The sequence below is a fragment of the Maniola hyperantus genome, chromosome 22, assembly GCF_902806685.2.
Source record: "Maniola hyperantus chromosome 22, iAphHyp1.2, whole genome shotgun sequence".
In the NCBI taxonomy this organism is placed as follows: Eukaryota; Metazoa; Arthropoda; class Insecta; order Lepidoptera; family Nymphalidae; genus Maniola; species Maniola hyperantus.
In genome coordinates, this window is record NC_048557.2 from 7,954,941 (window position 1) to 7,981,050 (window position 26,110).

A 26,110-nucleotide genomic window follows, 5' to 3' on the forward strand; every position below is an offset into this window, starting at 1 on the left:
AAGGGATAGAAGACCCTCCCGCTCCAATATTAAAATGCCTGTAACTTTGTCAATCTTTGTTGGATTTTAATATTTTTTTCAGCGTACGTCATTATTTTTATCCTAGTTTATAATAAAGTAATAATATTTATCAAATTCAAAAGTAGGAAAATACTCAATTATACATAAGCCGTGGTAGCCTAGTGGTTAAGATGTCCGCCTTCTACTCGGGAGGTCGGGGGTTCAATCCCGGACATGCACCTCTCAACTCAACTTTTCGGAGCGATGTGCGCTAACAATTAAATATCCCCTGCTTTAACGGTGAAGGAAAACATTGCGAAGAAACGAGTTCACCATAATGTTCTCCAAGGTGTGCTAAGTCTGCCAATCCGCACTTGGCCTGCGTGGTAGACTTTGACCAAAATCCTTCTCGTTGGGCGAGGGTTGATCTTGATGATGCATAGGTACCTAATTAGATATGTTCGCATGTATGGAGTGTTGTGCTTGTATGTATAGTACGCGACAAGTCGAGATGACAATCGGGGAGGGAACGCCCCGCACACCCTCATAGCCCCAGCGCTAACCCAGTACGGGTGACGTGTGGATGTGTAGGGCATCCACCCGCCTCATACCCCGATTGCCATCTCTATCTGTCGCGGACTATAGATGACGTCAGATCAAGAACATTACCGCCACGCCAATGCGTTATTGGGCCATTGCGTGCGGCCCACTCATAATAACAAAATCATGTATAACATGCATGCAATTAAACAGTTCCAGTTTACATTTAGTTAAGTAGTTAGTAGGAATAATTAAATTTAAAATAAAATGTTAATATGGAATTTAACCTTGGTAGTAAACAAGGAAAACCTCCTTTAATGCGAAGGTCAGAACACAAAATAAATTTATAGCAAAAAAAACTAGCTTATTAATTTTTTTTTCATCGTCTACGTGAAGGAATGAATACATTTTGCCTTAAGAGTTCCATATGTAGGTTTATCTGGATTTTTGGATCTTGCAATATCAGGAGTAAAAGTAGGTAAATAATGGAATAATATTTCCCAGTTCCTAAAAAGACTAGCTGATGATACCTGCGACTAGTTTCGCGAGAATTTAGATTTTTAATAAAAATGCCGTGGGAGTTGTTTGATTTCCTGGAAAAGTAGCTCAAGTGCTTTTTTCCGGGATACCAGCTATCTCAATACTAAATTTCGTCAGAATCAGTTTAGCGGATGAGAGATGAAAATGTAACAAACAGATGGACACACTTTTTATATAAATATATTATATAAGGTGACCACTGACTGATTATATGTATACTTGGGTCTATCTCAATGAAGGTGACTGACTGACTGGCTGACTGATCTATCAACGCACAGCTCAAAATACTGGATGGATCAGATAGTTTTTTAAAGGCCTAGACGTCCGCTAAGAAAGGATTTTTGAAAATTCATCTCCTAAGGGGGTAAAATAGCAGTTTGAAATTTGTGCAGTCCACGTGGACGAACACGCAGGCATAAGCTAGTGATATTATAAAAGCTAGTAATAATAAAACGGATTAAAGTAAAAATCTTAAAATGAACCTACATAAGCCGTTAGCATTGAAGGTATCATTCGAGAGGTGATCGACTTTTAAACCCTTGGTAGGCCCCGGGTCCCGATAATCATGTTGTAACTGCGCCAACGCGACTTTGTCATGTAAACGAGCGAGTTTACGACTGCGACCCGCTAAGCATTGCTCTACCATCAAGGGTCAACTGTCAAATACTCGACCGGAGCTTAATCGTTTTAATAATTTAGAACCATAGAACACCACGTCTAGGAGAAGATACGTTGCTCTGGTTCGATACGCATAAGTTCAATTACAATACACAATAATTAATTGTCTTAAATATTTTTTAACAATAATTGATGTCAAAAAGAGTAAAATCGTACCTATTTTCAATAAATGACTTACTCCGGGCGAGCATACAGGACTTTGTCAAGACAAAATGACTTTGTCAAGACAAAATGACGTTCTATGAAATGAAATACATCAATCAGCACGCGCCAAAACCATAAAACACCATACACTTTGCCTTCATAGCATGTACCGCCCAGGCCCGGCCTATTTGCTATATCAAGGCCCTAAAAGATTATTAACATAATAAGGCTTTTTTAAAATCATTTGCGCTAGCGTCAGTTACATATAACTTTATCAGGCGGTTAAAGTGAGATAACCGTTAGAGTAAAATTTGACCGACAAATAAAGCAAAGTGGTATAAGACAGTAGGTACCTATTAATTACTCCATGGGAAAGATCAAGGGTCAAATGTCAGTACTCATTACTCCATGGCTATAGGTTAAGGGTGACTAACATTGAAGATTCACGCTCATTCCGATGATCTCTCCACTTAATATTTTGAAACCAAGTGGTCTGGTACTTTGGCATTAAAGTATAGGTATGGCGTCTCGCCATAAAAGTCTCGCATTGTTTCTTTTAGTGTTTATAAATTAGAACGGATACCAAGTCTATCTTAATTGTGTTTAACATCCGCTCTAATGACTGTTTAAAGTTAGTTGCCAACTGTTATGGATTTTTACCAGAGAATAACATTTAAAGACGCTATTACGTATTATCGTACTCGTTTATGCTTAGAAAACGAAGGCATTCAGGAAAGGAAGGATTTCATTAATGGGGCAAAACGTTTTATTGTGTCTACGAATGTAGATTAACAGGGTCTAAAACTATCCTCGTGCACTGCTGCTGCACTAAGTAAATTTTTTCAATCGAAACGATTTTCTATAAAAATCCACAGGCATTAGGCACTGATATTATACCTACCTAATTACTTATTATGCGAAAGTGTTGTCTGTCACCTGTCTGCCAGTCTGCTAGTTTCGACGGAGGTTCGTTGAACCGATTGCGACGAAGGTAAGTACAGAGTCAGCTTGCCTCCCCTGGGAAGGACATAGGCTACTTTTTGACCCGGAAAATCGAAGATTTTTAGAAAACCTAAATCCACATCGAAGAAGTCGCGTGTATCATCTATTTGGTACAGAGATAGCTTGCATCTTGGAGACGAATTTAACAGACAGACAGACAGACACACATTTGCATTTATAATATTAGTAAGGATAAGGATTAACGTTTGGCATCCATATTATTAGTGGGAGGAATAAATACGAATCGTTTGCGTGTGGGCATTCATGTATAACAAAATATGTATTGGTCTACAAGGCACAATCTAGATTATTATGCCATCCGTATATTCAAAGAAGTCGGTTAACAAGATACTAACCCTCTTATTAATAAACGTTGTTTGCAGTTACACAATCTCGAATCACTTCAATGTTCTTTCGAGTAAGTTCGAGCTATAACTGATGGAATAAAGAGAGATCAGCGATACCTGATCTAACTATTCACCCGCTGTACAACTTTTATAATATTATTAAGGCCGTTAGTATTTTAAATATCGTTTTTTGTAGCTCGGGATTTAAAGAAACAGTGGTTTCTTTCAATTTTATTTGGGTATGATCCTCTTATTTTCTCCTATGCAATAGATATTCTACTTGACTGAATATAATATTTGATATTTGGCATTTGTACAATTAATCCTTAGTTCGTTATTATTCGTATCTACCCGTAATGATTATCGTTGTGTGAATGTATTACATTGTGATCTTCTTTAATCATATCTGCTGCTTTCTCACCTATCATCATCGTTGGCGCGTTGGTGTTTCCACTAGGACTTAGAGGCATAATCGAGGCGTCTACAACCCGTAGTCCTTTGATCTTATGAACCCTTAATCGTTCATCGACTACTCCATCTGGCCCCATTGGACACGTCCCTACGGGATGCTGCAATGAATTCACAGTATTGACAGCATAGCATGCCCAGTATTCATCGGTTCCGTGATGAAGTCCTTCACAACCATTAACGTCTAATTGAGCGACTGCTCCGCCCACTTTTCTGTAATACGAAGTTTCAGTTATCCTTAGCATAAATTTTATAGCTTCCACCATTATTGCCACATCTTTTATATTTCTAAAGAATCCTATTTCTACCAATGGAGCAACTAAAGGGTCGCTACTTCTCAATCTTACTTGACCTCTTGATTTTGGATGGAGTAGGAGCAAGTTCATAAGATCTATTTCACGATAAACGTTGGCTTTACTCACTGAATAACAGTAATCTTCAGTTAAGTTACCTATTACTCGACAACCAAACAAAAGAACTGGAGCTGCTGTAGCGCCGACGCGAATGTTGAAAATCTGAATATGAGGTTTGTTTTTGCCATAATACTTGCTAACAGAACCGTTGAGCCGTATGAAACCGGTTTGCAGGGGTAGTGGAAACTTATCTAATTCACCAGGGGCCAACAAATTCTGAACGGCTGTTTGTAAACCTTTTTGACCTTTTATAACTAGAGTTACAAATAAATGGTCCTGAAGATTTTTACCAACTGGAAGGTCAGCGATAGTGTGAATATTAAATGGTTCCAGTACTTCACGAGGACCTATTCCCGATAGCATTAGAAGTTTTGGTGTACCTATGGTGCCAGCAGATAAAATCACCTCAATATTAGCATATAGTGTTACAATTTCTCCAGTTTTAAGCAGAACTTTGACACCGTATGCTCGTAAAGTTGATGAATCTATTAACACTTTGATAACTCTTGCAAATTTTGTAATGTAAAAGTTTGGTCTGTCTTTGGTAGGTCGTAAATACGCTTCAGCGGTACTCGATCTTCTACCTTTAGAGAAGGTGAAGTGTGGTCGAGAGGCTCCTAATATTTCAGGTCCATTTGTTTCTAACAGTCGTTTTATTCCCATTTCTTCCCATGAACTTAAAACTTGGTCATTTACTTTTTCGTAATAGTCGTTTGCTCTTGGTCGTGATATAGCGACAGGGCCAGAAGTTGAATGATAGTGAGCATTGTATGGATTCTGTAAAACTGAGTGATCTGTCATGTGTTCGAGCTTTTTGTAATAATGTAAAACTGTATCCCAATCCCAGCCTGGAGCTATTTTGTTCCAATCTTCGAAATCTTCTGGAGCTCCTCGCGCGTAAATTAGCGCGTTACTTGACGATGATCCTCCTAGCATCTTCCCCCCGCCCATGTAGATTTTTCCATCGACATGGACCTGTCCAGTTCCCGGATCGAGGTCTGCGCCGTGATCCCAATCATACTCTGAGTGCATAATAAGTCCATACGTACTCGGTATCTGGAACAATAGTGTTTAGACTTCTCTAATTCTGTTGTTTATGAAATGTAAGGTAGAGCAGAACCACTAGTATAATAAGTTTATAAGCCTAGTTTTTCCCTATTTATCATTTTTCACAAACAAGGGTCTGCTCAGGATAAAGCTGCACATTACGCAAGCTTGAGCAAGTAGAGTAAGATATCGTTCCTACTATCGTACTGCTACACATTAATAGATAGTACTTACTTAGATAATGCAAATCTACCGAGTTTCATCATTCATTTAATAATATACAGGGAGCTCTGAGAGAGTCGAAATTGAAATTACTAGAGGTAGAGGAACTTTGTCTTAAACACCATGGCGTCAAAGATATAAATAAAGTCTCATACATTGTTCCGGAATGAGAAATTGAGAATTATTTCATTAAAAAAATTATCGGTAATTTTATTGTGATCCGATCCGAAAAGAAGGTTTTCTAGGAATAGTCTCTAAAATAAACAGGGAGAGCTAGAAAGAGCAACACGTAGTGTTGCTCTTTCTTTGAGATGTGTAACACTGCATCCAATGGTATTTCCTCAGTACTACCTTGACGGATGTGACATGAGCACATTTAGAACCACTGACGGGGAGTATACTGCCTTGTGAGCTCCTGCGAACCCGCTACCAGCGGCGGCAAAAATATTAGGACGGTGACGAAGAGGGTGATGAGCACTATTGGACTAGACGGCACTCCTGCACACAGAGGAGTCTATCGCCCACAGTAGGGGCTGGACTTTGGGGTTTTAACACGTCGAGATGCCAAATCATGATGGCAGGTCTCTAAGCCGGCATAAAGAACGCTACCTTCCATTACAAATTAGCCCTTGAATTGACTGCGATCTCATCTGGTGGTATGTGGCGATGTAATCTAAGGTCTAACTTGGAAGGGGTACCATGGCAGTTTTTACTATACCTCTTATAGGTTTCTGCACGGCATCGTACCGGAAAGCTAAACCGCTTAGAGGCATGTATTTGCCGGCAGGATGGTAACTAGTCACAGCCGTAGCTTCCCACCAAACCCGACCAGAGGCAATTTAGAAGTTATAAATTCCCAAATTGCCCCTGCCGGAAATCGAACCCCAGACCACTATCCTCTCAGAACTTATAAGACCACAGGGCTCACAACTTGCTCTCTCGCTGATAGTCTAACAAACCCTAAGGGCTTTACTTGTGACATAGGTAGGTATATTATACCTACCACACTGGCAGATGGAGGATCACCCCCTGCTTCAAGCAGCAGCACCTTCCAATGCGGCACTTCGCTGAGCCTCGTGGCGACGGTAGCGCCTCCCGAACCAGCGCCGACCACGATGAAGTCGAATTTGTATCCATCTGTAAAAAGATTTTTAAAAGACTGGTTCATTTTAGTACCTACTAGCTGATGCCCGCGACTTAGTACCACACGAGTAGATAATATAGACTATCAACTCGTGTGTTAGGATTTCGGATCGCGTGGATTTAGGTTTTTAAAAATCCCGGGGGAACTCTTTGATTTTCCGGGATAAAAAGTAGCTTATATCACTCGCCAGGTCTTGTATAGCCATGCAAAGAATCACGTCGATTCGTTGCTCCGTTGCGACGTGATTGAAGGAAAAACCAACAAACAAACACACTTATGTATAATATTATGGTTAGTGATGGGTAGTGATTTCCCTCAATCACCGCATATCGGAGTGAAACAGAACTTGGACGCCATTCAAAATGGTCCATCAAGTTGGATTAAAAAAATCATAAACATATAGCTGTACTCAGAGTCGCTTAATCGTTACTTAAGTTTAGTTAAAACGAGACAGAGCTATATCTCTCACATAAATCTGTCTCGTTTTAACTCAACTAAAACTCTGAGTACGGCATATTCTGTGGTACGGCTGTTAAACTCCTTAAAACATTTTCCAGACGGCATCGTCTGCTTCCGACTCACAAGTCACATGTCCTTTGTCAAAAACACTCATTTTTATTATTCTTGTAACGGACTCAAGGTGCTGACATAATTTCAAAAAGTTATATTCATCCAAGGTTAATACTCACTCAAGAAGATTACATTTGGAAACGTTTCCGGTGATAACGTACCTACTATGGCGGCAGCCTTCCGATTACATTTTATACGAGTACTAGCGACCCGTCCCAATATATTTAATAATAATATTATTGATTGACGAGACGGAGGCAGCGGTGGATAATACCTATTATATAGGTATTATTATCTACCGCTGCCTCCGTCTCGTTTTGTTGCGCGTTAGTTTTAAGTTTACGATACCTATTTCATATTATATTAATTTTGTGATATCTTCTAAGATATTTATAATCCCTCGCCCAATAAATACTTTAGATAACAAATTTAGAAATGAACTAACTAGATTTAATTTAAAATATAAGCTAAAATCGTATTATATTAACAAATTGTAATGATCCCCATTTTTGTATGAAATGTAATGTAATAAGGGTTTCTATAAACAATTTATGTTGTTTCTAGAAACACTATTATTATTATTATGTATTAAGAAGTAGACGGAATGACACACTTTTTAAACCTTCGTGGTTTTTTGCTGTGTCTAAATTGGATTTGTTAAACATTCTTTATGTTGGTAATTAAAAAAAAAAAAAAACTAGCTGATGCCCGCGACTTCGTACGCGTGGATTTAGCTTTTTAAGAATCCTGTGGGAACTCTTAAATTTTCCGGGATACAAAGTAGACTATGTCCTTCCCCGGGATGCAAGCTATCTCTGTACCAAATTTCGTCAAAATCGGTTGAACGGTTGAGCCATGAAAAGCTAGCAGACAGACAGACAGACAGACACACTTTCGCATTTATAATATTAGTATGGATTTTATTTTGATAAGAATTAATAGTATGTCAGAGAAAACACCTTCAAAAGGCTTTGTTTCAGATCACATTTGAAAATCATAAAATCGATGATTGTGAGCTAACATTAAAAGATACATATGTATGCCATCGCGGACTTTTTTTGTAGAACCTTGTAAGAGAAACAATTTCAGCATGCGCCTCGACCTATCGAGGGACACCGATAGCCTACAAAATTATTAAACATTGGGTGGCTGTGGCCACCGGGCGCCTAGAGCTGCCACGTTAGGCCACTTTATTTAATCAGTAAGCACTAACATTACTAACATAACTATAAGGAAATAATTGTTACTAACACACTAACTTTAGTAAATATATAGTTGTAAATTTAAATATGGACTAGAACTGGTCTGAAATAAAAGATTATTTATTTAAACAAATTTTGGATTTCAATTCAGGACCTAAGTCTGTCTATTTGCAGTGGATTCCATCGCATGTTGACATTACCGGCAATGAAAAAGTGGACACCCTCGCTAAACAAGCCCGCCTAGATGGTGCGAACATTTCGGTAGAACCTTACTTTTCAGATCTTATTGGGAATGTAAGAGAGATGTGCTATTCTCTCTGGAACGAGTATTTTGATGATCGATCCAGAGAGAAGGGCATCTGGTACAGGACGATGCAGTCCGAACCTTGGAGTTTTTGTTGGTTCGATAAATATAAAACCAGTCGAGCGGACCTAACTATGGCTTTTAGACTTCGTTCCGGACACATTCCAACGAACAAATTTGCTTTCCTCATTAAAAAAACAGATTCTCCCAATTGCTCCACATGTGGAGTAATTGAAGATATATACCATGTGTTGCTGGAGTGTGTTCGGAATGAATCATTCAGGTTAAGTTTGTGTAATATTTTGGATTCTAATTTAAATATTTTTAATTGTGTTAGGTACCTTTCTTTCTTTTCCGGCGAGTGATCAGGCCAAGTTATTATATAAGCAAGTTAAAAATTATTTTAATATAAGAAGGTAAGATTTTGGTGATTTTGTTTATTGTTTACCTTACGAAGCGACATAGTCACTAAGTGACTAAGCTTCAAAATAAAGAGAAAAATAAATAAATCAGTATTCATTGTTTTCGTGTACCTTTAACCATTTAGGCAGCGCACGCCTCGGAAACTCTCAAATGAGAGTATTTTTTCCGACCTATAATTAACATTTTTTCAATTTCCTAGGGGTCTCTATACTTTTGAGAATTAAACTATACCTATAACCCTTTCTCTTGAATCACTCAATCTATTGGTGAAAACCGTATTAAAATCCGTTGCGTAGTTTAAAAGATCTACGCGTTCATACATACATACATACATACAGACAGCGGGAAGCGACTTTATTTTATACTATGTAGAGATGTAATAGATGAAGCCTGCGTGGATTTAGGTTTTTTAAAAATCCCGTGAGAACTCTTTGATTTTCCGGGATAAAAAGTATCCTATGCCTATCCATTTCCAGGATGCAAGTTATATCCGAACCAAATAGATGATGCCCGTGATTTCATCTATGTGGATATAGGTTTTTTAAGAACGAGCTAACTCTGTTATTTTCAGGGACAAAAATAGCCTATGTCCATCCCCGGGATATAAGCTGACGCTGCACCAAATTTAGTCAAAAGCGGTTAAACGAATGGGCCTTGAAAAGCTAGCATACAAACATACAGGCACACACTTGACGTATTTATAATAGATATTATATATTATATAGGTATTAGTATGGACTGTACCATGTCGCACCTTATTACCAGCAGTGGCGGATTTGCAGTCTTGGCCGCCCTAGGCCGTCGGCCATGTTGCAAGTAGGTACCAGGCCCTCCGTTATACCTTTATACCCACGAAGACTACATAATGAATTTACTTTATTGCCAACTATGTGGTAAACCATGTAATTTTTATAAAAACATGAGTGAATTTTTGGTCTTGATTGGCCGCCCCCAATATCTGCGCCCTAGGCCCGGGCCTACTGGGCCTTAGGGTAAATCCGCCACTGATTACCACAAAGATTACTCTGACCTTATCACCGTTGCGTGACGCGTCGGCGAATCACTAAGTAGGATAATTTTTTAGGGTTCCTCAAACCTGTACCTCAAAAGGAAAAACGGAAACCTTATAGGATCACTTTGTTGTCTGTCTGTCTGTCTGTCTGTCTGTCTGTCTGTCCGTCTGTCTGTCAAGAAACCTACAGGGTACTTCCCGTTGACCTAGAATCATGAAATTTGGCAGGTAGGTGGGTCTTATAGCTGGCTTTAGGGGAAAAATCAGAAAACCGTGAATTTAGGGTTAGATCATACAAAAAAACATTAAATTGTGGTCATGAACTAATAATTAGTATTTTCAATATTCAAGTGAGATAACTATATCAAGTGTGGTATCACATGAAAGGGCTTTACCTGTGCATTCTAAAACATATATTTATTTATTTTTATGCATCATAGTTTTTGAATTATCGTGCAAAATGTCGAAAAAATACTATTTATTAATTTACTTAATAAGCATATTATAATTACTATTTGAATGGTTTTATTTCTCCATACTCACAGTTATTAAGACCGTGAATATCTGCGGATTAGCATTCCTAAAAGTATAATAAATTTCTAGTTTTTTTTTTTAAATTACCTTCGTCTTGCCACAAAACTGTTGTAATCTTAATTAATTCTTAATAGTATAATAATTATTTGTACAAACTTAGCTAACAAAGCAGACGAAGTTAAATAAACAATTAAAATTAACCTTAAACTGTAACTATCACTAAATTAATGTATTATTTGCCAATATACATAATATTAAAATATTATACTTACACTAGATGATGCCAAGGACTTCGTCCGCGTGGATTTAGGTTTTTGAAAATCACGTGGGAACTCTTTGATTTTGGGGGATAAAAGTACTCACCCTCCAGGATGCAGGCTTTCTGCGAATGAAGATTTACTTTTTTATTTACTATGAATGAAATCTCTGCGTAAAAATCAAATAAGCGGATGCCTGCCTTTTAGTATGAATAATCCTATACTGTGTACTACGCATATACCTAATAGATTTAAAAAAATAAGTACCTTTCAACGGAAAAGATGCCGGCCAACCAACAGGAGAAATAGCTTTAGATAGAGCTAAAATTCGCAATAGCCACTGAAACCAGGGATTTTCTCTATCCTTCTGGACGACGCCGAGGAGTTTATTCATAAAAAACATTATTTAACTCTTAATTTTATTTATCACTCCATTTAATTTACTATAGTCTAAAATGACTGATCATTAATTTATTTTTGGATTAAATTTACACTTTTTCTTATAAATCCTTTACGCGCCAAAAAATAATTATTGCACCTATTCACAATATTTTTTTAAATAACCGTTTTGCTCTGCTACCTTTTGTATACTGTTTATCATTTAGATTGCCAAAATATATCTACAGACATTGCATGATCAAGTTTGCGTCGATTTCGGCATATTTACATATTTTTTTTTTAAATCAAGAACGTTTTTATTTTACCGTAACTAAACATGTGAATTTGACTGCCTAATATCAACGAATAAGTACAAAGACTAAGTATCTTGAAAATATATAGGTTTGAGTGATGAGTTGACGACCCAGGCTTAGGCATTTGTCCGACCACGAGCTAAAAATTTGAAACGAGTTGGCAAGCAACGAAAAGCGAATGTGTAGTTGGGATAGTTTTGTATCGCTGAGCTATAAACGTTATGCGAGTGCGTCGGGCAATTATCTGTGTCGCTCGCTCGGATAGGCGACCGGGATATAAGCAAGTAGGTATTTTAATTCCTGCGCAAGTTTTTTGACCATGGAGCTATGAATTAGCTTTTTTGAGGTTTTGTCCATCAAAAGAGCGTCGCTGTGCGAGTTTTTAGAGTTCCTTACCTCAAAAGAAAAATGGACCCTTATAGGATCACTTTGTTGCCTAACTGTCTGTCTATCTCAGCTGTCAGTTTGAGAACATTATGGAGAACTCTCAGGCATGCAGGTTTCCTCATGATGTTTTCCTTCACCGTTAAAGTGATATTTAATTACTTAAAACGCACATAACTCCGAAAAGTTAGAGGTGCCCGAGATCTAACCCCCGACCGCTGATTAGAAGGCGGACTTCCTAACCACTAGGCTATCGCAGCTTATTATCGTCGGTGGTGAGACAAGTGCTTTAGGTATATATCTAACGCGTTCAAGGCAAGTGTGTTTGCACCATGGTTTGCAGTTAAGGTAGTTGCATATCTACCGTGCAAAGTTTGCACGGTATGCAACTACCTTTTTGGCCTAGTGCTAAATTTGCTGCGAATCATGAGCTTTGGGTTTGAGTCCCGGATCGGGCCAAAAAAGGCATTAGTGAGGTTTTTAACCGACTTCAAAAAAGGAGGAGGTTCTCAATTCGTCGGAATCTTTTTTTTTCTGTCATGAAATTCTCAGCATCGTAGGTACCTATCAGAACGCTAAATGGCTTGGAGGCACGGCTTAGTCGGTAGGGTGGTAACTAGCCACGGTTGTCCCTGCCAGGAATCGAAACCGGGACCTCCCGTTTATAAGGCCGCAGGGCTTACCACTGCGCCAGTAAGGTTGTCTCGGGATTAACGTGGGTATAATAAGCGTGATAGCACTACGTGGCACTACTTTTATGTTTAAACCAGCTTATGCTCGCGACTTTGTCCGCGTGGACTACACAAATCTCAAACCCCTATTTTACCCCATTAGGGGTTAAATATTCAAAAATTCTTTCTTAGCGGATGTCTACGTCATAATAGCTTGCCAAATTTCAGCCCGATCCGTCCAGTAGTTTGAGCTGTGCGTTGATAGATCAGTCAGTCAGTCACATTTTCCTTTTATAATTTAGATTAATTTATCGTCGGTAGAAGTTGGAAGGGCATACACTTGAAAACTTTCAAAAAGGGCTTTCCTATAAGGATAGATACTACAAACACAATCGAAAGGGATCATAAAGCTTATTGTTAGGCCAATAACGACGATTACGCACTGCACTTCCGTCATCCGAGTTCTATCCGTTATCCGTAAGAATACCAGCGATTATCTACGACATAAATGTCATAAACTCCCATACAAAACAAAAAAGAACATATTTTTGCAGACTCGGATCGGATGAGTGCGTAGCCGCCGAAGGCTAGACGATAATCCAACCTACCTCTCAAAGGAAAAGATTCTGGCCATCCAACAGAAGCAATGACCTCCAAGAAAGTCAACAACCGTAGCAACCACTTGACCCATGGTCTGTCTATGGCAGTCCTTATGAAGACGCGAAATTTTGCAGCGAACACTTTATAATACATAATTTATAATATTTAATTGATTTAACGTGGCTTTAAGAAAATAATGAAAATGTTATGATTACTTTCGTAATTTTTTTTGAATCTAACCGTTTTGCACCGGCGCGGCGCGGCAGTCACTTTTCATAAACTGTTTCAATTAATTTATGCGTTGCATGAAAATTCTAGTACCAAATGTGGTCTGTCCTGTTTAGTTAAATTACCTACTAGACATCTATTAAAGGAGTTACTGTCCGTCGTTGTTGTTGATAATGATAACTATGAATTTACCTATTTAAAAACTTTAATAGTTGTGATAGCCTAGTGGTTAGGACATCCACCTGATAATCGGAGGTCGGGGGTTCGATCCCGGGCACGCATCTCTAACTTTTCAGAGTTAATGTGCGTTTTAAATACCTAATTATTAAACTATCACTTGCTTTAACGGTGAACGAAAACATCGTGAGGACACCTGCATGCCTGCGAGTTCTCCATGGTGTTCTCAAAGGTTTGTGTCGTCTGCCAATCCGCACTTGGCCAGCGTGGTAGACTATGGCCAAACCCTTCCCATTTGAGAGGAGACCTGCGCTCTATAGTGAGCCGGTCGTGGGTTGATCAAGATGATAAAGTACTGAGTCAGCTGTAGATATCAGCTATACGTCTGAATATCTAAGAATTGGTGACACGCCCTCTAGTCTTTGTGACGGACCCAGCAACAGTGGGTATTTTCCCCTTTCCCCTCCAATCATGCGTAAAGCTTGTGCTAGGAGTAGGTACGACAATAGTGCATACCCGTATTAGATTATTATCTATGGTGCAACGGGTGGGATTTCAACCGGCGACCTTTCGGTTTTCAGTTCGCTCTTTTTACCGTTGAGCTATCGAGGCTCTAATTTGTTGGTTTACTGTTTTGTCCTTAAATCACGTCGCACTAACAACGAAGCAACGTGGAGAGTAACATATTGTGTAGTCTATTTTTATCCCGGAAAATCAAAGATTTTTCAAATCTTAAATCATTGCGAACGAAGTCACGGGCATCAGCTAGTACTTATAACAATATGCAGGTTAATTGAAAATTAATTATTAAGAATGTGTGTAGGGACCCATGTAACACAAATTCATTAATTAAAACCGATGTGTATTATTTTACAATAAAACTAGTTTAGTAGGTTTAATAAAACTGCCATACTACTGCTTCGTCACTTACTTACAGACAATACGATAGGTACTACGATTTAGGTTTTTGAAAATCTCGTGGGAACTCTTTCATTTTCCGGAATAAAAAGTAAGTCTATGTCACTCTCCCCTTTGACTAAATCCATGCAAAAAATCACGTCGATCCATTGCTACGTTGCGACGTGATTGAAAGACAAACAAACACACTTTCGCATTTATAATAGGGGTAGTATAGTACCTAAACTTAACTCTTCACTAGCTTGCTCGGAGTACCTAAGTACATCTACCTGATCAAATCAGAATTTAGGTCCACACAAGAACCTGAATAATACCTAACCGACAAAGCTCAACGAGTTGCAAGCTGCAGTGGCAGACGACTTCAAATGAGTATTCAGCCAAGGAGTGCTGAATACTCATAGGCGGTACGCGCGAGTCACGATACTGCGACGTGTCACGGGACGTTGCAACGCACTGCTAAAAAGTCGCGCGATACTGCAACGCGCTTCCAAGATGTCGTGCGATAGTGCAACGAGCCGCTAAAATGTCGCGTGAGATCGCAACGCGCTTCTAATACCACGCGATACAGCGATGTGCTAAGATGTCGCTCGATACTGCGAGCTGCCGCTACAATGTCACGCAATACGGTGACGCGCCTCTAAGATGTCACGCGACAATGTGACATGCTACTAAAATTTCGCGCGATATTGCGATGTGCTGCTGTAAAGTCGCACGATACTGTGATGTGTTTTTAATATGTCGCGCGATACAGCGATGCGCCTCTAAGATGTCACGCGATACTGTGACATGCCGCTAAATGTCATGCAATGTTGTGACGCGCTGCTGAAAAGTCGCACGATACTGCGACGTGCCGCTAAAACGCATCTTCCATAGTGAACCGGGACATGTCCTTTAGGAACCCTGTCCATGTTCCGCTTGTACACATTTTAGAGTTCAGATATATTTCAGAAATATTAAAAAAAATATCAAATATCAATATTGTTTTGGTTGCAGTACAAGAACGACTGGCGCTCTTATTTAATTTTTGCCCTTTTCGGTCACCTTGAAAACATTAAGGTAAGTTCTGGCAGCACTGCAATTATTGTCATATTTTGTCAACTGAGAAATGTCAACGTGATGTCAACTGTCAACAGTCAACAGCTTGGCGCAAAAAGCATATCCTATATGTTATTCCTATATGTTATTGGTCTGTGGCAAAAAGTGGAAGCAAAGCAAAAATCAAAATGTGCTAAATAATTAAAACGTGATAACATAGTCGCAAATGACTATATAGTCATTCGGTGGTTTATTTGATTATGGTTTAATCTCTAATGTTATTGTTCATTAGCATTAAGTAAATAAATAACATCCATAACTAACTTCTACCTCTACACACAGTGACCAAGCTAAGACATCATTGAACTGCAATAGTAATAGACGTCCTTTTTATTAAAAAATAACTTGAGACAAGTATTAAGTAAAGCTTTAAATAATGAGTCACCAGCCAGAAGATACATCAGAAGTAACTTCAAATAGGTAAGACAAAAATTTAGCTATAGTAATTTTAGTTTTTTGCACTAAATTATGTCTGTACCTAATCAATTTGATAATTATTTCAACCATTAAACGATAAAGTGGCACAGTTTTGAGCTGAGCTATACGTTGAGACATCATTCAGTCAATTTCTCTACTTTTATATAAAAAAAATTGAATTTTCAGAGATGATTCCCCAACTAAAATTCAGAAAAAGCGTGAGGACTACTTAGAATGGAGAGACTATTTCATGGCGGTAGCTGTGTTAGCCGCAAAGCGAAGCAAAGACCCAAACTGCCAGGTTGGAGCCTGTATCGTTAATAAGGAAATGAAAATAATTGGTGTTGGGTAAGAAGTTTAAACTGTTTAAAAAAACATAATAATTACGTTAATCCCCGTCTTACAGTTCTATAAGTTCTTAAGTATGGGTTGCCTGGAAGAGATCACCTTAGTGATAAGGTCGCCCTTTGTTTTTTAAGTGTATCCTGTATTCTTACTCTCTGTAATTTTAGTAACAATAAAGTTGTTTTAAATTAAATTAAATTAAATAATTGTGTGTACCTGTTATGTATGCAGAATGGTTGCATAATGACTGTACAGTGTACAAAAAGTGCTATGAATGTAGGTACCTACTGCTGTATAATCAAAATCAATCCAAATCACCACTGGCCAACTATTGAGTACAGGTCTCCCGTCAAAATAAAAAATTGTTAAAACCACCAGGCCAACTTGGCCGGCAGGCCAAGTGTGGATTGGTAGACTTCACACACCTTTGTTAATTATAGAGAACTCTCAGACATGGTGGTTTTGGTTGACTTCTACCAAAATGCATAGGATCCAACCTCTGAGGCTGAGTGCTGCTTCTTAATTTAAATGTTATCAGTACCCTTATTATATATATATGCCTAGCCTTTTCCCATGTTATTTGGGGTCGACTCTACTAACCATATTTCAATTCATGGTTAGGAGTAGAAGAATGAATTAGTTTTTACGGCCGGTTGCCACCTGACGCCAAGGGTGTAACCCACTACAGGGCTCAGGCGCCGCCGTTGGCCCGCTAGGGGCTCATCCGCCGCCATCCCTACTGAGCACTCCACCTTGAGAACCCAGCACACACGCAGCCTCTACTCCAAATATGTCGAAGTAGTACTGATGTTACTCAGGAATAATGTAGCTTTCCATTAGTGAAAGAATTTTCAAAATCGGTTCAGTAGTTTCAGAAATTACTTCCTACAAACAAACTTTACCTGTTAATAATACTATAAGTACAGTTAGTATAGTTATTATAGTATAGATACTGTTTAACTGCAGATACAATGGAATGCCAGCTGGTTGCAGTGATGATGAATTTCCATGGGGTAAAGAAGGATCGTCGCCTTTGGATGAAAAATCGCTCTATGGTAAATATTTTTATTCACTGATAGCACAGTTCATGACAGTTAGAGAACTTCTAACAAAACGTCGAGGCTTTGTCGTCACTGGCAGGCGTCTAATGTCAATGTGTAATTTTTGACGCAGGTAGCCCTATTTTTTTTTCTCCGTCCGCCTCCTAATCGGAGGTAGGGGATTCGATTCCACACATTCTTATATGTACTGTAAGTTATTGAATTTCACAAAAAAAAATCTTTACATCTTTACAGTATGCCACGCAGAAATGAATGCCATAATAAACAAGAACCTAGCAGACGTCAAAGACTGTACAATATACGTGACCCTGTTCCCATGCAATGAATGCGCCAAGTTCATCATACAATCTGGCATCACGGAAGTGGTGTATTTGTGTGACAAGTTATCCTCTAAGCCCAAGTATTTGGCCTCAAGGAGAATGTTCATAGCTGCTGGCATTAAGTGCAGGTACGTGTATATCTTCTTTAAATATATAAAAGGAAAAGGTGACGGACTGACTGACTGATCCATCAACGAAAAGCTCAAACTACTGGACGGATCGGGCTGAAATTTGGCAAGCAGATAGCTATTATCATGTAGGTATCAACTAAGAAAGGATTTTTGAAAATTCAACCCCTAAGGGGGTAAAATAGGGGTTTGAAATTTGTCCATACGGACGAAGTCTCGAGCTTAAGCTAGTTATTTTCTAAAATTCATCCCATATTAAGCTATGAAATATCACTTTCTTAAACGGTGAAGGAAAACATCGTAAGGAAACTTGCATGCCTGACAGTTCTCCATAATGTTCCCTGATGAACTATGACATAATGAACTATGGCCTCAGAAGAAAACTCGTGCTCAGTAGTGAGCCAGCGATACGTTGATCATGATGATGATTATCACTAAATTGATCTATATCCTCTACCACATCTCTTTCTATCAAGAAAAAATATGTGAGAATGCTCGGATGCAGATAAAGGTCAATATGTAATGAAAAATTTTAGAAATTCGACTGGAAATTAAATTTTAGGTGCGACTGCACGATCATTTTCCGCCCGCCCGCCGAAAATGGCCGCCCAACAGAACAGCTGTTTTGAGACCAAAGTACAAGTAGTTAGTGCCTATAAAAATAGAAACTGTCATAGAAGGATTACAATGCTGTTTTGAGATTTACAAAAACCTTTTGCATTGATTTTATATCAAAAATATTATTCTTGTTTCAGACAATTTATACCAAAGCGGGACAAAATAGAGATAAGATTCACCACAAATAATAATAATATTAATGATATTTGCAATTTGTCTATTTGATACTTTTACAAACACTTTACTATACGTATATGAATTTTTAAGGGTATTTTTTGTACAAAACTGATCGCATATCTAGCAGCACGTACCGCTGAAAATTGTAGGTCACGGCGCAATAACTTTTTAGTCATTCGAATGTGTAGGTGCAATGCCCCTAGCTCAGAGTTGAAAAAAAACGTTTGAATACCCTCCTTTGGGCTTCGCCGCAGTCAAAAAACATATTTAAAACACCTGTTTTAAACAAATAAACAAAACAAAATAAACGCCAACCCTGCCTTAGCTCCTTTGGACTCTGGTAAAATAGTTTAAGCACCAGTATAGCTCACGCAAAACAAGTACAGTACGCGGCAGAAAGTAATGTACATCGGCCTTTAGAATGACATTTCGGCTTTGTAGAACGTTCTCTGTCAGTGACGTTTTGTCGGTCTCAACGACACAGACAACGCTCAACAAATCTGCCATCTCCTTCTAAAGGTTGATGTACATTTCTGCTGCGTACTGTAGTCCAATCTGAACACGAGGTGTATGACTGTGCATTGTTGTTTTGCTATCACTACTGTAAATATAATGCTAGGATCCATTTCGGAATACATTGCATTTTTTTTAAAGAATATTAGCCATGTTAAATGACTAATATTCCCCTTTCCTCTCCAACTAAGCGTCAAGCTTGTGCTAGGAGGGCAGGGTTTTAACCGTCGACCTTTCGGTTTTCAGTCCAGGTTTTACACTTTACTGAGGCCTTGCCTTGATTGACTTCGGCGCATGCTGCCAGAAATGCGATCAGTTTCAGAATGAAATAAAAGAGAAATGTAAATAAATTTGTAAAATAAAAATTGTATTACTTTATGTACAAGACAAGGGGGTACAAAATACTCCAATCACACCAAAGTGAACAAACAAAATCAACATGGTTATGCTCGCGAACTCATACTCAAAACAATGAAATCATAATAACAATTATTCTCTTCTCTGAGCAGATCAGAGACTTTAATGTAACTTTTCTAGTTAACCGTGACATGGGCATTGTGGTAATTTAGTATGGAAGGTTTTCAAAATGGATCAGAGGATACAGATAATTCAAGGACCTGCATTGCCCCAAAGAAAAAAGATGGAAGGTCTAACATATGATTTAACATCTACATACAATTGTCACGTTTTTTAACTTGATAAGTTTACACTAGAGCCTTGATTCTTTATGTTGATCGCACATTACAACAAACTAACCGCAACGAAAGAGGGCCCAAGACGGCACATGATATAAAAAATTGTATTAGATTTTTGCTTTGATTATTACATTTTCGTTTAAGCATTCATTTTAAAGAAGAAATTAAGTCAAAATGTTCTGCAGTCAGTGAAGATTATTTTATATTAGACTCCGGAACCAATTTGTTACTAAAGGATACAACAACGCGCGCGTACGTGTGTACCATTTGTAGGAAGGAACTATATGAAGCACGTCACACTGCAGCGTACGACGCTTATGACAGAAGCGTGACCTTTAGGCGCCATCTCCACGGACGAGAGAATCGCGGCGATAGTCTCGCCGTACTACCAAATTCGATACAACTCTTATAGACCAATATCTGCAGGGATATACTATCGCCGACGATAGTAGATCGGACTTGTTGCGATTCCGTCGCCCGTGGAGATGGCGCCTTACGCGCGCTTTGCAATGTGAACGCTTTCATACAAATCCTTGTATTGCAACTTCTATGTACTGCGTTAGACACGTTCCTACGCGCATTATGTGTCGATGCTTGTGTATCCAAAGACTTGTGTACTCAATTATAATAATTATTATTGTCCAAACTTTACAAATATCTACAAAACAATTTAAATTAAACTACAGCGTCACTGTTTGAGTCCATGTTGTCAACCAAAGCGATTACAAAATAACAAACTAAGCTCCGCAGTCGATGTGTCAGTCGACAGACTTGAGCTCCTCGCACATTAGACGCGTCGTACGCAACGAATTTTATACTAATATAACGCCTAAAATTTAACTCTTCACGCGCCATTTTAACTTTGTGTCTAATGTTAATGTCCTTATTTTAAAGGTAAACCGACTACTTTTGACATGACAGTTGTCCCATAGAGTTAATTAAAATGGCGCGTGACGAGTCATTTTGTACGGACTATAATGCATAAATTTCGAGAACTAAGAATTTAAAATACGTCACGTATGGTGCGACTAGATGTGCGATCAAATATGGGGATACTAATGACTGTAACATACTTTTAACACGCAAGGCGACTCGACACCATCGCGTAGTAATGTGTGGGTGTTTGTAGAGTTTTGTCTAGTAACTTTTCAAGTTTAAGCGTTTAGCTAACGTGACATACGCGTTTAGGCACATCTGTCATTTATTATTATTATTAGTAGGAACGGATAGACGTCGTGATGTGACATCTCCATACTTTAACAAAGTAACGTAACTCGGATGTCACGTAAGATTGATTTGACTCAACACGCGTCGCGTTACGTTTTGCAAGTATGTTACCGCCCTAACAGTTATACTATACAGTAAGTATAAACTTATTTATATAAGAATTATTTACAAAGCGTACCTCAGTATAGTCAATATTGCGTGAGGTATTGAAACTTTGTCACTCATTTTTTATTTTAATTTACACATTAAAAACCAACCAATTTATTACATAATATCCTTATTATTATATGAGTAATTTGCTGTTTGAACACTTGAGGCCTCACGTTGAATTCTATTAAAAATTGTGAAAAAATGTCATAATAATGTACAATGTTTTTTTTTAAATGAACAATGTAGAAAAAAGACTAGAGATGAACTAAATAATTTCATTATGCAATTTAGGGTCGATTTTAAAAGCGATATTTATGAAAACGAATAAAACAAACAAATGGGAGTTAATATCTTAAAATAGGAGGAACATAATTATTTTCATAAGTAGTCACAATAAAACTGATCGCATATAACGAGACGAGCCACAAGCGTGTGGTGTTACTACCCCGTCCAAATGTTAAAAAATACTTTTGAATGACTATTTAGTCATTTCTCTCGTTTGTAAGTGAAGGTGTTGTCAAGAGCATTAAAAGTTATTTGCCACTGCCCACTTGCTACAATCACAATTGTTGTGATTGGCTGGATTTATGGTATTCTTGTTGCAACAATGAATTTTAACCAATAGTGAGACAGTGGTACTGATTCTGAGGACAACTAAATTTTAGAGTATTCGCATCCTCTTCTTACTAGTGTAACATGAAAAGGACAGACACAGTTTGACAGTTTTAAATTTAATTTAGAGCTGTCAAACCTGGTGACTTAAGCTGCCAATTTTTTAGTAGCGTGCATTTAGTCTTGAAATGTAAAAGTCATGTTCCGTCCTTTTTAGCAATATTAAAAGGAAGGGAATGCAGATACTCCAAACTTAGAAAGACAACGGAATCGGTGCCACTTGTCAGCCAATCAAAGGTGATTGCGATCGTAACACTATAGCTGTCGAACTAGGTCGATAGGTCTCCCTGTCAGTATTTAGACGGCATAATAATCACGTTGCATTTTTTCATTGATTTTCGATTTCTAAGTCAGTTTTACAAAATAAAATAGCAACGCATAATTCAGGCGTACCAGCAAAACGAAATATAAATTAGAAAAGCAACAATGCTTTTTTAAAAATAATGTAATTTTCATAATGATTCACACAGTTAAAAGGTGCTAAGCGTATTTTCTTGAAACTGAATTGCATGCTCAATTTAGTTTTTAATCGAAAATGGACTTTTCAACTAACTACAACACTTTTTGTTGATATTTTTAATTCTTTTAATAAAATGACGATTGTATTCTGTTTTTTCATTTATTAATTTTAATTAGTTTATAAAAACATGTTAGTAACGGTATCGCAAAATTTATAGACTGCTGTGAACCCCGGGCATTATCTATATTGTATAAATTTTGAGACTCGCCATTTTTGATCTGTCAACTCATGTCAAAAGTACGGTTTACACTTAGTCAAGGATTAAAATCGTACTTTTCCTCGTAATAGTTGATACATAGAAATATGGCGAGACTCGAGAGAGTAGTCAGAATGTATGCACTATACTACTCAGTTGTCTAGATTTCAAATTTTCGACAAAAGAAATTCGATGTCGAGTTCCTCCCTACATCGGACAGTAAGCGCTTTTTGCATAATATGTATTAGTGAAATAAAAATAGTATGTACAGAATGTACGAAATGAAATAAAGCTTTTTTTTGAATAATCATATCGGAATTCATAAAAACAGTTTTAGTGATGTCTAGCGCAACTAGTGCCACTTATAATTTAATGTAACCTGTACGTAATTAAAACATTTTTTTTTATAAAAAAATAAAAAATGATCTATTTAAATATTGACAAATGAATTTTATTCGAATAATAAATACAGTGCCACCAATTCATCCGTTCAGGTAACAGCGTCGCTACTGGACAATTTGGTATTGTTATTATAACTTTCGAAGCGAAGATTAAATATAGATGAATAAATAAATAAATAAATAATAATAATAATAAATATTGCAATACTAGCTGGTGCACGCCGACGAACCGCGTGGGAGTGGCAGCTGACGCGTTTCTAGTTCCAATTTTGTCCACCTTTTTTTTAATTTATAGACTAGCGCTTGGCTGCAATCAGACGTGGTGGCAAGTGATGATGCAGCCTAAGATGGAGCGCGCTTGCCTAGAAGATGCCTATTCACTCTTGACTTGAAGGTACCCATATTATAATTGTAGGGGAAAACTGATGCCGGAAGGGTACCTACCTGAACAGATCAGTTGGTCGGACTGTAATTAGGTTCACTAAGGGCCGATTGTTTCAAACCATTGGTCTTCGTAAGATACGTTCGTTAAAATTTAACAGACGTAGACGAACTTTAACATCTGTTAATTTAAGTGCGTTGCTTCATTGTTCAAAAAACTGTTCGTAATTGTTATTTTGGTTGCGAAACTAACCCTAAAAATTAACTTACTTCTCCGTATCCTTTTTTTATTTCATTTTAAGTATATTAAATTTTATACATAGTTCTTAATATTGCTACTTCGCATTTTAAACACTTTTTCTTTCTTACAAATTATGTACAAATTATCTTTCATCTTCAAAAAAACTACCATTAAAAGCATTGAATTAAATTGATATCATTATAATTTGTAAATAAAATATTCCGTTTGTCGGAAGTATGAAGTTACGAACTGATTTGACGATCACCAATGGCGCCAGCACTGGTTAACGTAAACGTAACTTTTTAACGAACGTTAGCGCTAATAGATGCTGAATCAACGCTTTTTCTTTACTTACGTTCGTTAGCGCCATATTTAAAGTCAAAATTTGTTGAAACAACCGGCCCTTAGGGAGTTCAGCAGCTGTAAAAATAATGTTACGAAAATTAAAATACACGATGTAACAATCACAACTGAGCATTACCTGATTTTAAAAATTGAGACTCGTCTATGAACTCTGTACATTCTTATCACAAATATCATAAACTTCCGAAACGTTTGGAATACACTGGTCAATTTTATTTTTGTGACATTCTCTGATATGACAAGTCACAACATCCAAATCCAACTAAGTGTTAGCACGCACTGCGGTTAAGGGTGACCAATCAACACTGTGTTACTCTCTACATCTCCTCCGCTCCTCTAAGGCTGAGATCTATAGAGCGCACTTTGACTTTGCTCAGACTTAAGATTGAGTTAAAACGTGACAATTATGTGAGAGCTATAGCTCTGTCTCGTTTTAACTCTGTCTCAAGTCTAATTGCTAGGTCAGAGTGCGCTCTACAGATCTCACCCTTAGACTATATTGAATTAGATACAAACAAACCCTGCAGCGCTGCGCTTTATTCGTAACAAGGATCACATAATACGTCATCGCAGTGCCCAACTCCCTCAGTTTTCCCTCTATCTCGCTCGCACTTGTGCACATGCATGTCGCGCTATCGCAATCGCACCGCGAAGCTTAATGTTGTTTGTAGAAAAAACATAGCTTTAAAGCAGCATAGAAGAAAGAGCACAACACAGTGCAGTGCATTCCGAACCACTGGTAGATGCATCCGACTATTCGAAAGTACTTGTAAAAGTTTATTTGAATAAAAAAGATTTTTATTTTATTTTATTTAGTGCTCAATGTCGATTGGTCACCCTAATCGTGTGTGAAAAAGTTTTAGATTCAAACAATATAAATATGCGAGAACACACTGGTTTTTGCCGCGTTTGACCGATATTATACCTATACCTAGATATAAATTTGTTAGTCCAATGGGAATCGCGATAAGTAGGTTTTTTTTATTTTTTTATTTAGATACAAGTTAGCCCTAGACTGCAATTTCACCTGGTGGTAAGGGACGATGCAGTCTAAGATGGAAGCGGGCTTAACTGGAAGGGGTATGGCAGTTTTTTTATTAAACCCATGCCCTTTTTGGTTTCTACCTGGCATCGTACCGGAACACTAAATCGCTTGGCGGCACGGCTTTACCGGTAGGGTGCTAACTAGCCACAGCCGAAGCCTCCCACGGCCCACCAGACGAAAGCACCAGATTTGCTTCGATTAGGTATTGGAAGTAAAATCTCCATTTACTTCTACGTCATGTTACTAGTGCATGGAAACTATTGATCAAATGATGGAATTTTCGGCGGTTTTAAATTGCCCTGGTATTCATTGTTTTTTGTACACAATCTCTAAACTAAATTAACAGAGGTAAAAATGTATTAATATTGCTATCTCTCTAGAATTTTCCCTGCGAAAAAGGACAGCATTACTTTCAGACCTGTCAATTTAGTTTATACTAGCTAGATCTCGCGACTTCGTCCGCGTGGACCACACAAATTTCAAACCCCTATTTCACTCCCTTAGGGGTTTAATTTTCAACAATACTTTCTTAGCGATGCTTACGTCATAATAGCTATCTGCATGCCAAATTTCAGCCCGATCCGTCCAGTAGTTTGAGCTGTGCGTTGATAGATGCCGGGCAACGCATCGGCGGCTCCTCTGTGCTGCAAATGTTCATGGGCGGCGGTAATCACTTAACATCAGGTGACCCGCCTGCCTCGCTGTGCTCGCTATATCTATTAAAAAAAAAAAAAAAAAAAAAAGATCAGTCAGTCAGTCAGTCACTTTTCCTTTATATATTGAGATAACTCATGCCAAAGAAACGAAAAAATAGGGCCGTTAATTACACATTTACACCTGTGTTCAGTGTACGAGTGAGAGGGAACGATTAACACTGTCGTTTTGATTAGTTTATTGGCACAAATTATAAAACTGATTCAACACAATTGCTTAGCATTTTTTTTAAACAAAATAGACATGCACTTGACTGCAATCACACGCCAAAATATTAGGTGATGATGCAGCACTAAGGTGGGAGGCACGCCTTG

At 38.0% G+C, this 26,110-nt stretch overlaps 2 protein-coding genes and 1 long non-coding RNA gene across 3 annotated transcripts; 1 reads left to right on the plus strand and 2 right to left on the minus strand.

The window, feature by feature from the left end:
* Positions 1–3,118: 3,118 nt before the first annotated feature.
* LOC117992728 (ecdysone oxidase-like) lies at positions 3,119–13,347 on the minus strand. Its single transcript, XM_069505993.1, has 3 exons — positions 13,203–13,347; positions 6,405–6,538; positions 3,119–5,188 (listed from the first exon to the last, which is right to left on the minus strand). Exons 1-3 carry the CDS (start codon positions 13,345–13,347, stop codon positions 3,599–3,601), a joined length of 1,869 nt encoding a protein of 622 aa, XP_069362094.1. The 3' UTR covers positions 3,119–3,598.
* A 2,369-nt stretch (positions 13,348–15,716) lies between these two features.
* On the plus strand, positions 15,717–22,540 carry LOC117992905 (deoxycytidylate deaminase). Its single transcript, XM_034980626.2, has 5 exons — positions 15,717–16,032; positions 16,216–16,377; positions 17,341–17,429; positions 17,670–17,883; positions 18,639–22,540. Exons 1-5 carry the CDS (start codon positions 15,989–15,991, stop codon positions 18,724–18,726), a joined length of 597 nt encoding a protein of 198 aa, XP_034836517.1. The 5' UTR covers positions 15,717–15,988; the 3' UTR covers positions 18,727–22,540.
* On the minus strand, positions 19,534–26,081 carry LOC138403916 (uncharacterized). Its single transcript, XR_011238041.1, has 2 exons — positions 25,848–26,081; positions 19,534–25,716 (listed from the first exon to the last, which is right to left on the minus strand). It is a non-coding gene; the product is annotated as an uncharacterized lncRNA (long non-coding RNA).
* Positions 26,082–26,110: the final 29 nt, after the last annotated feature.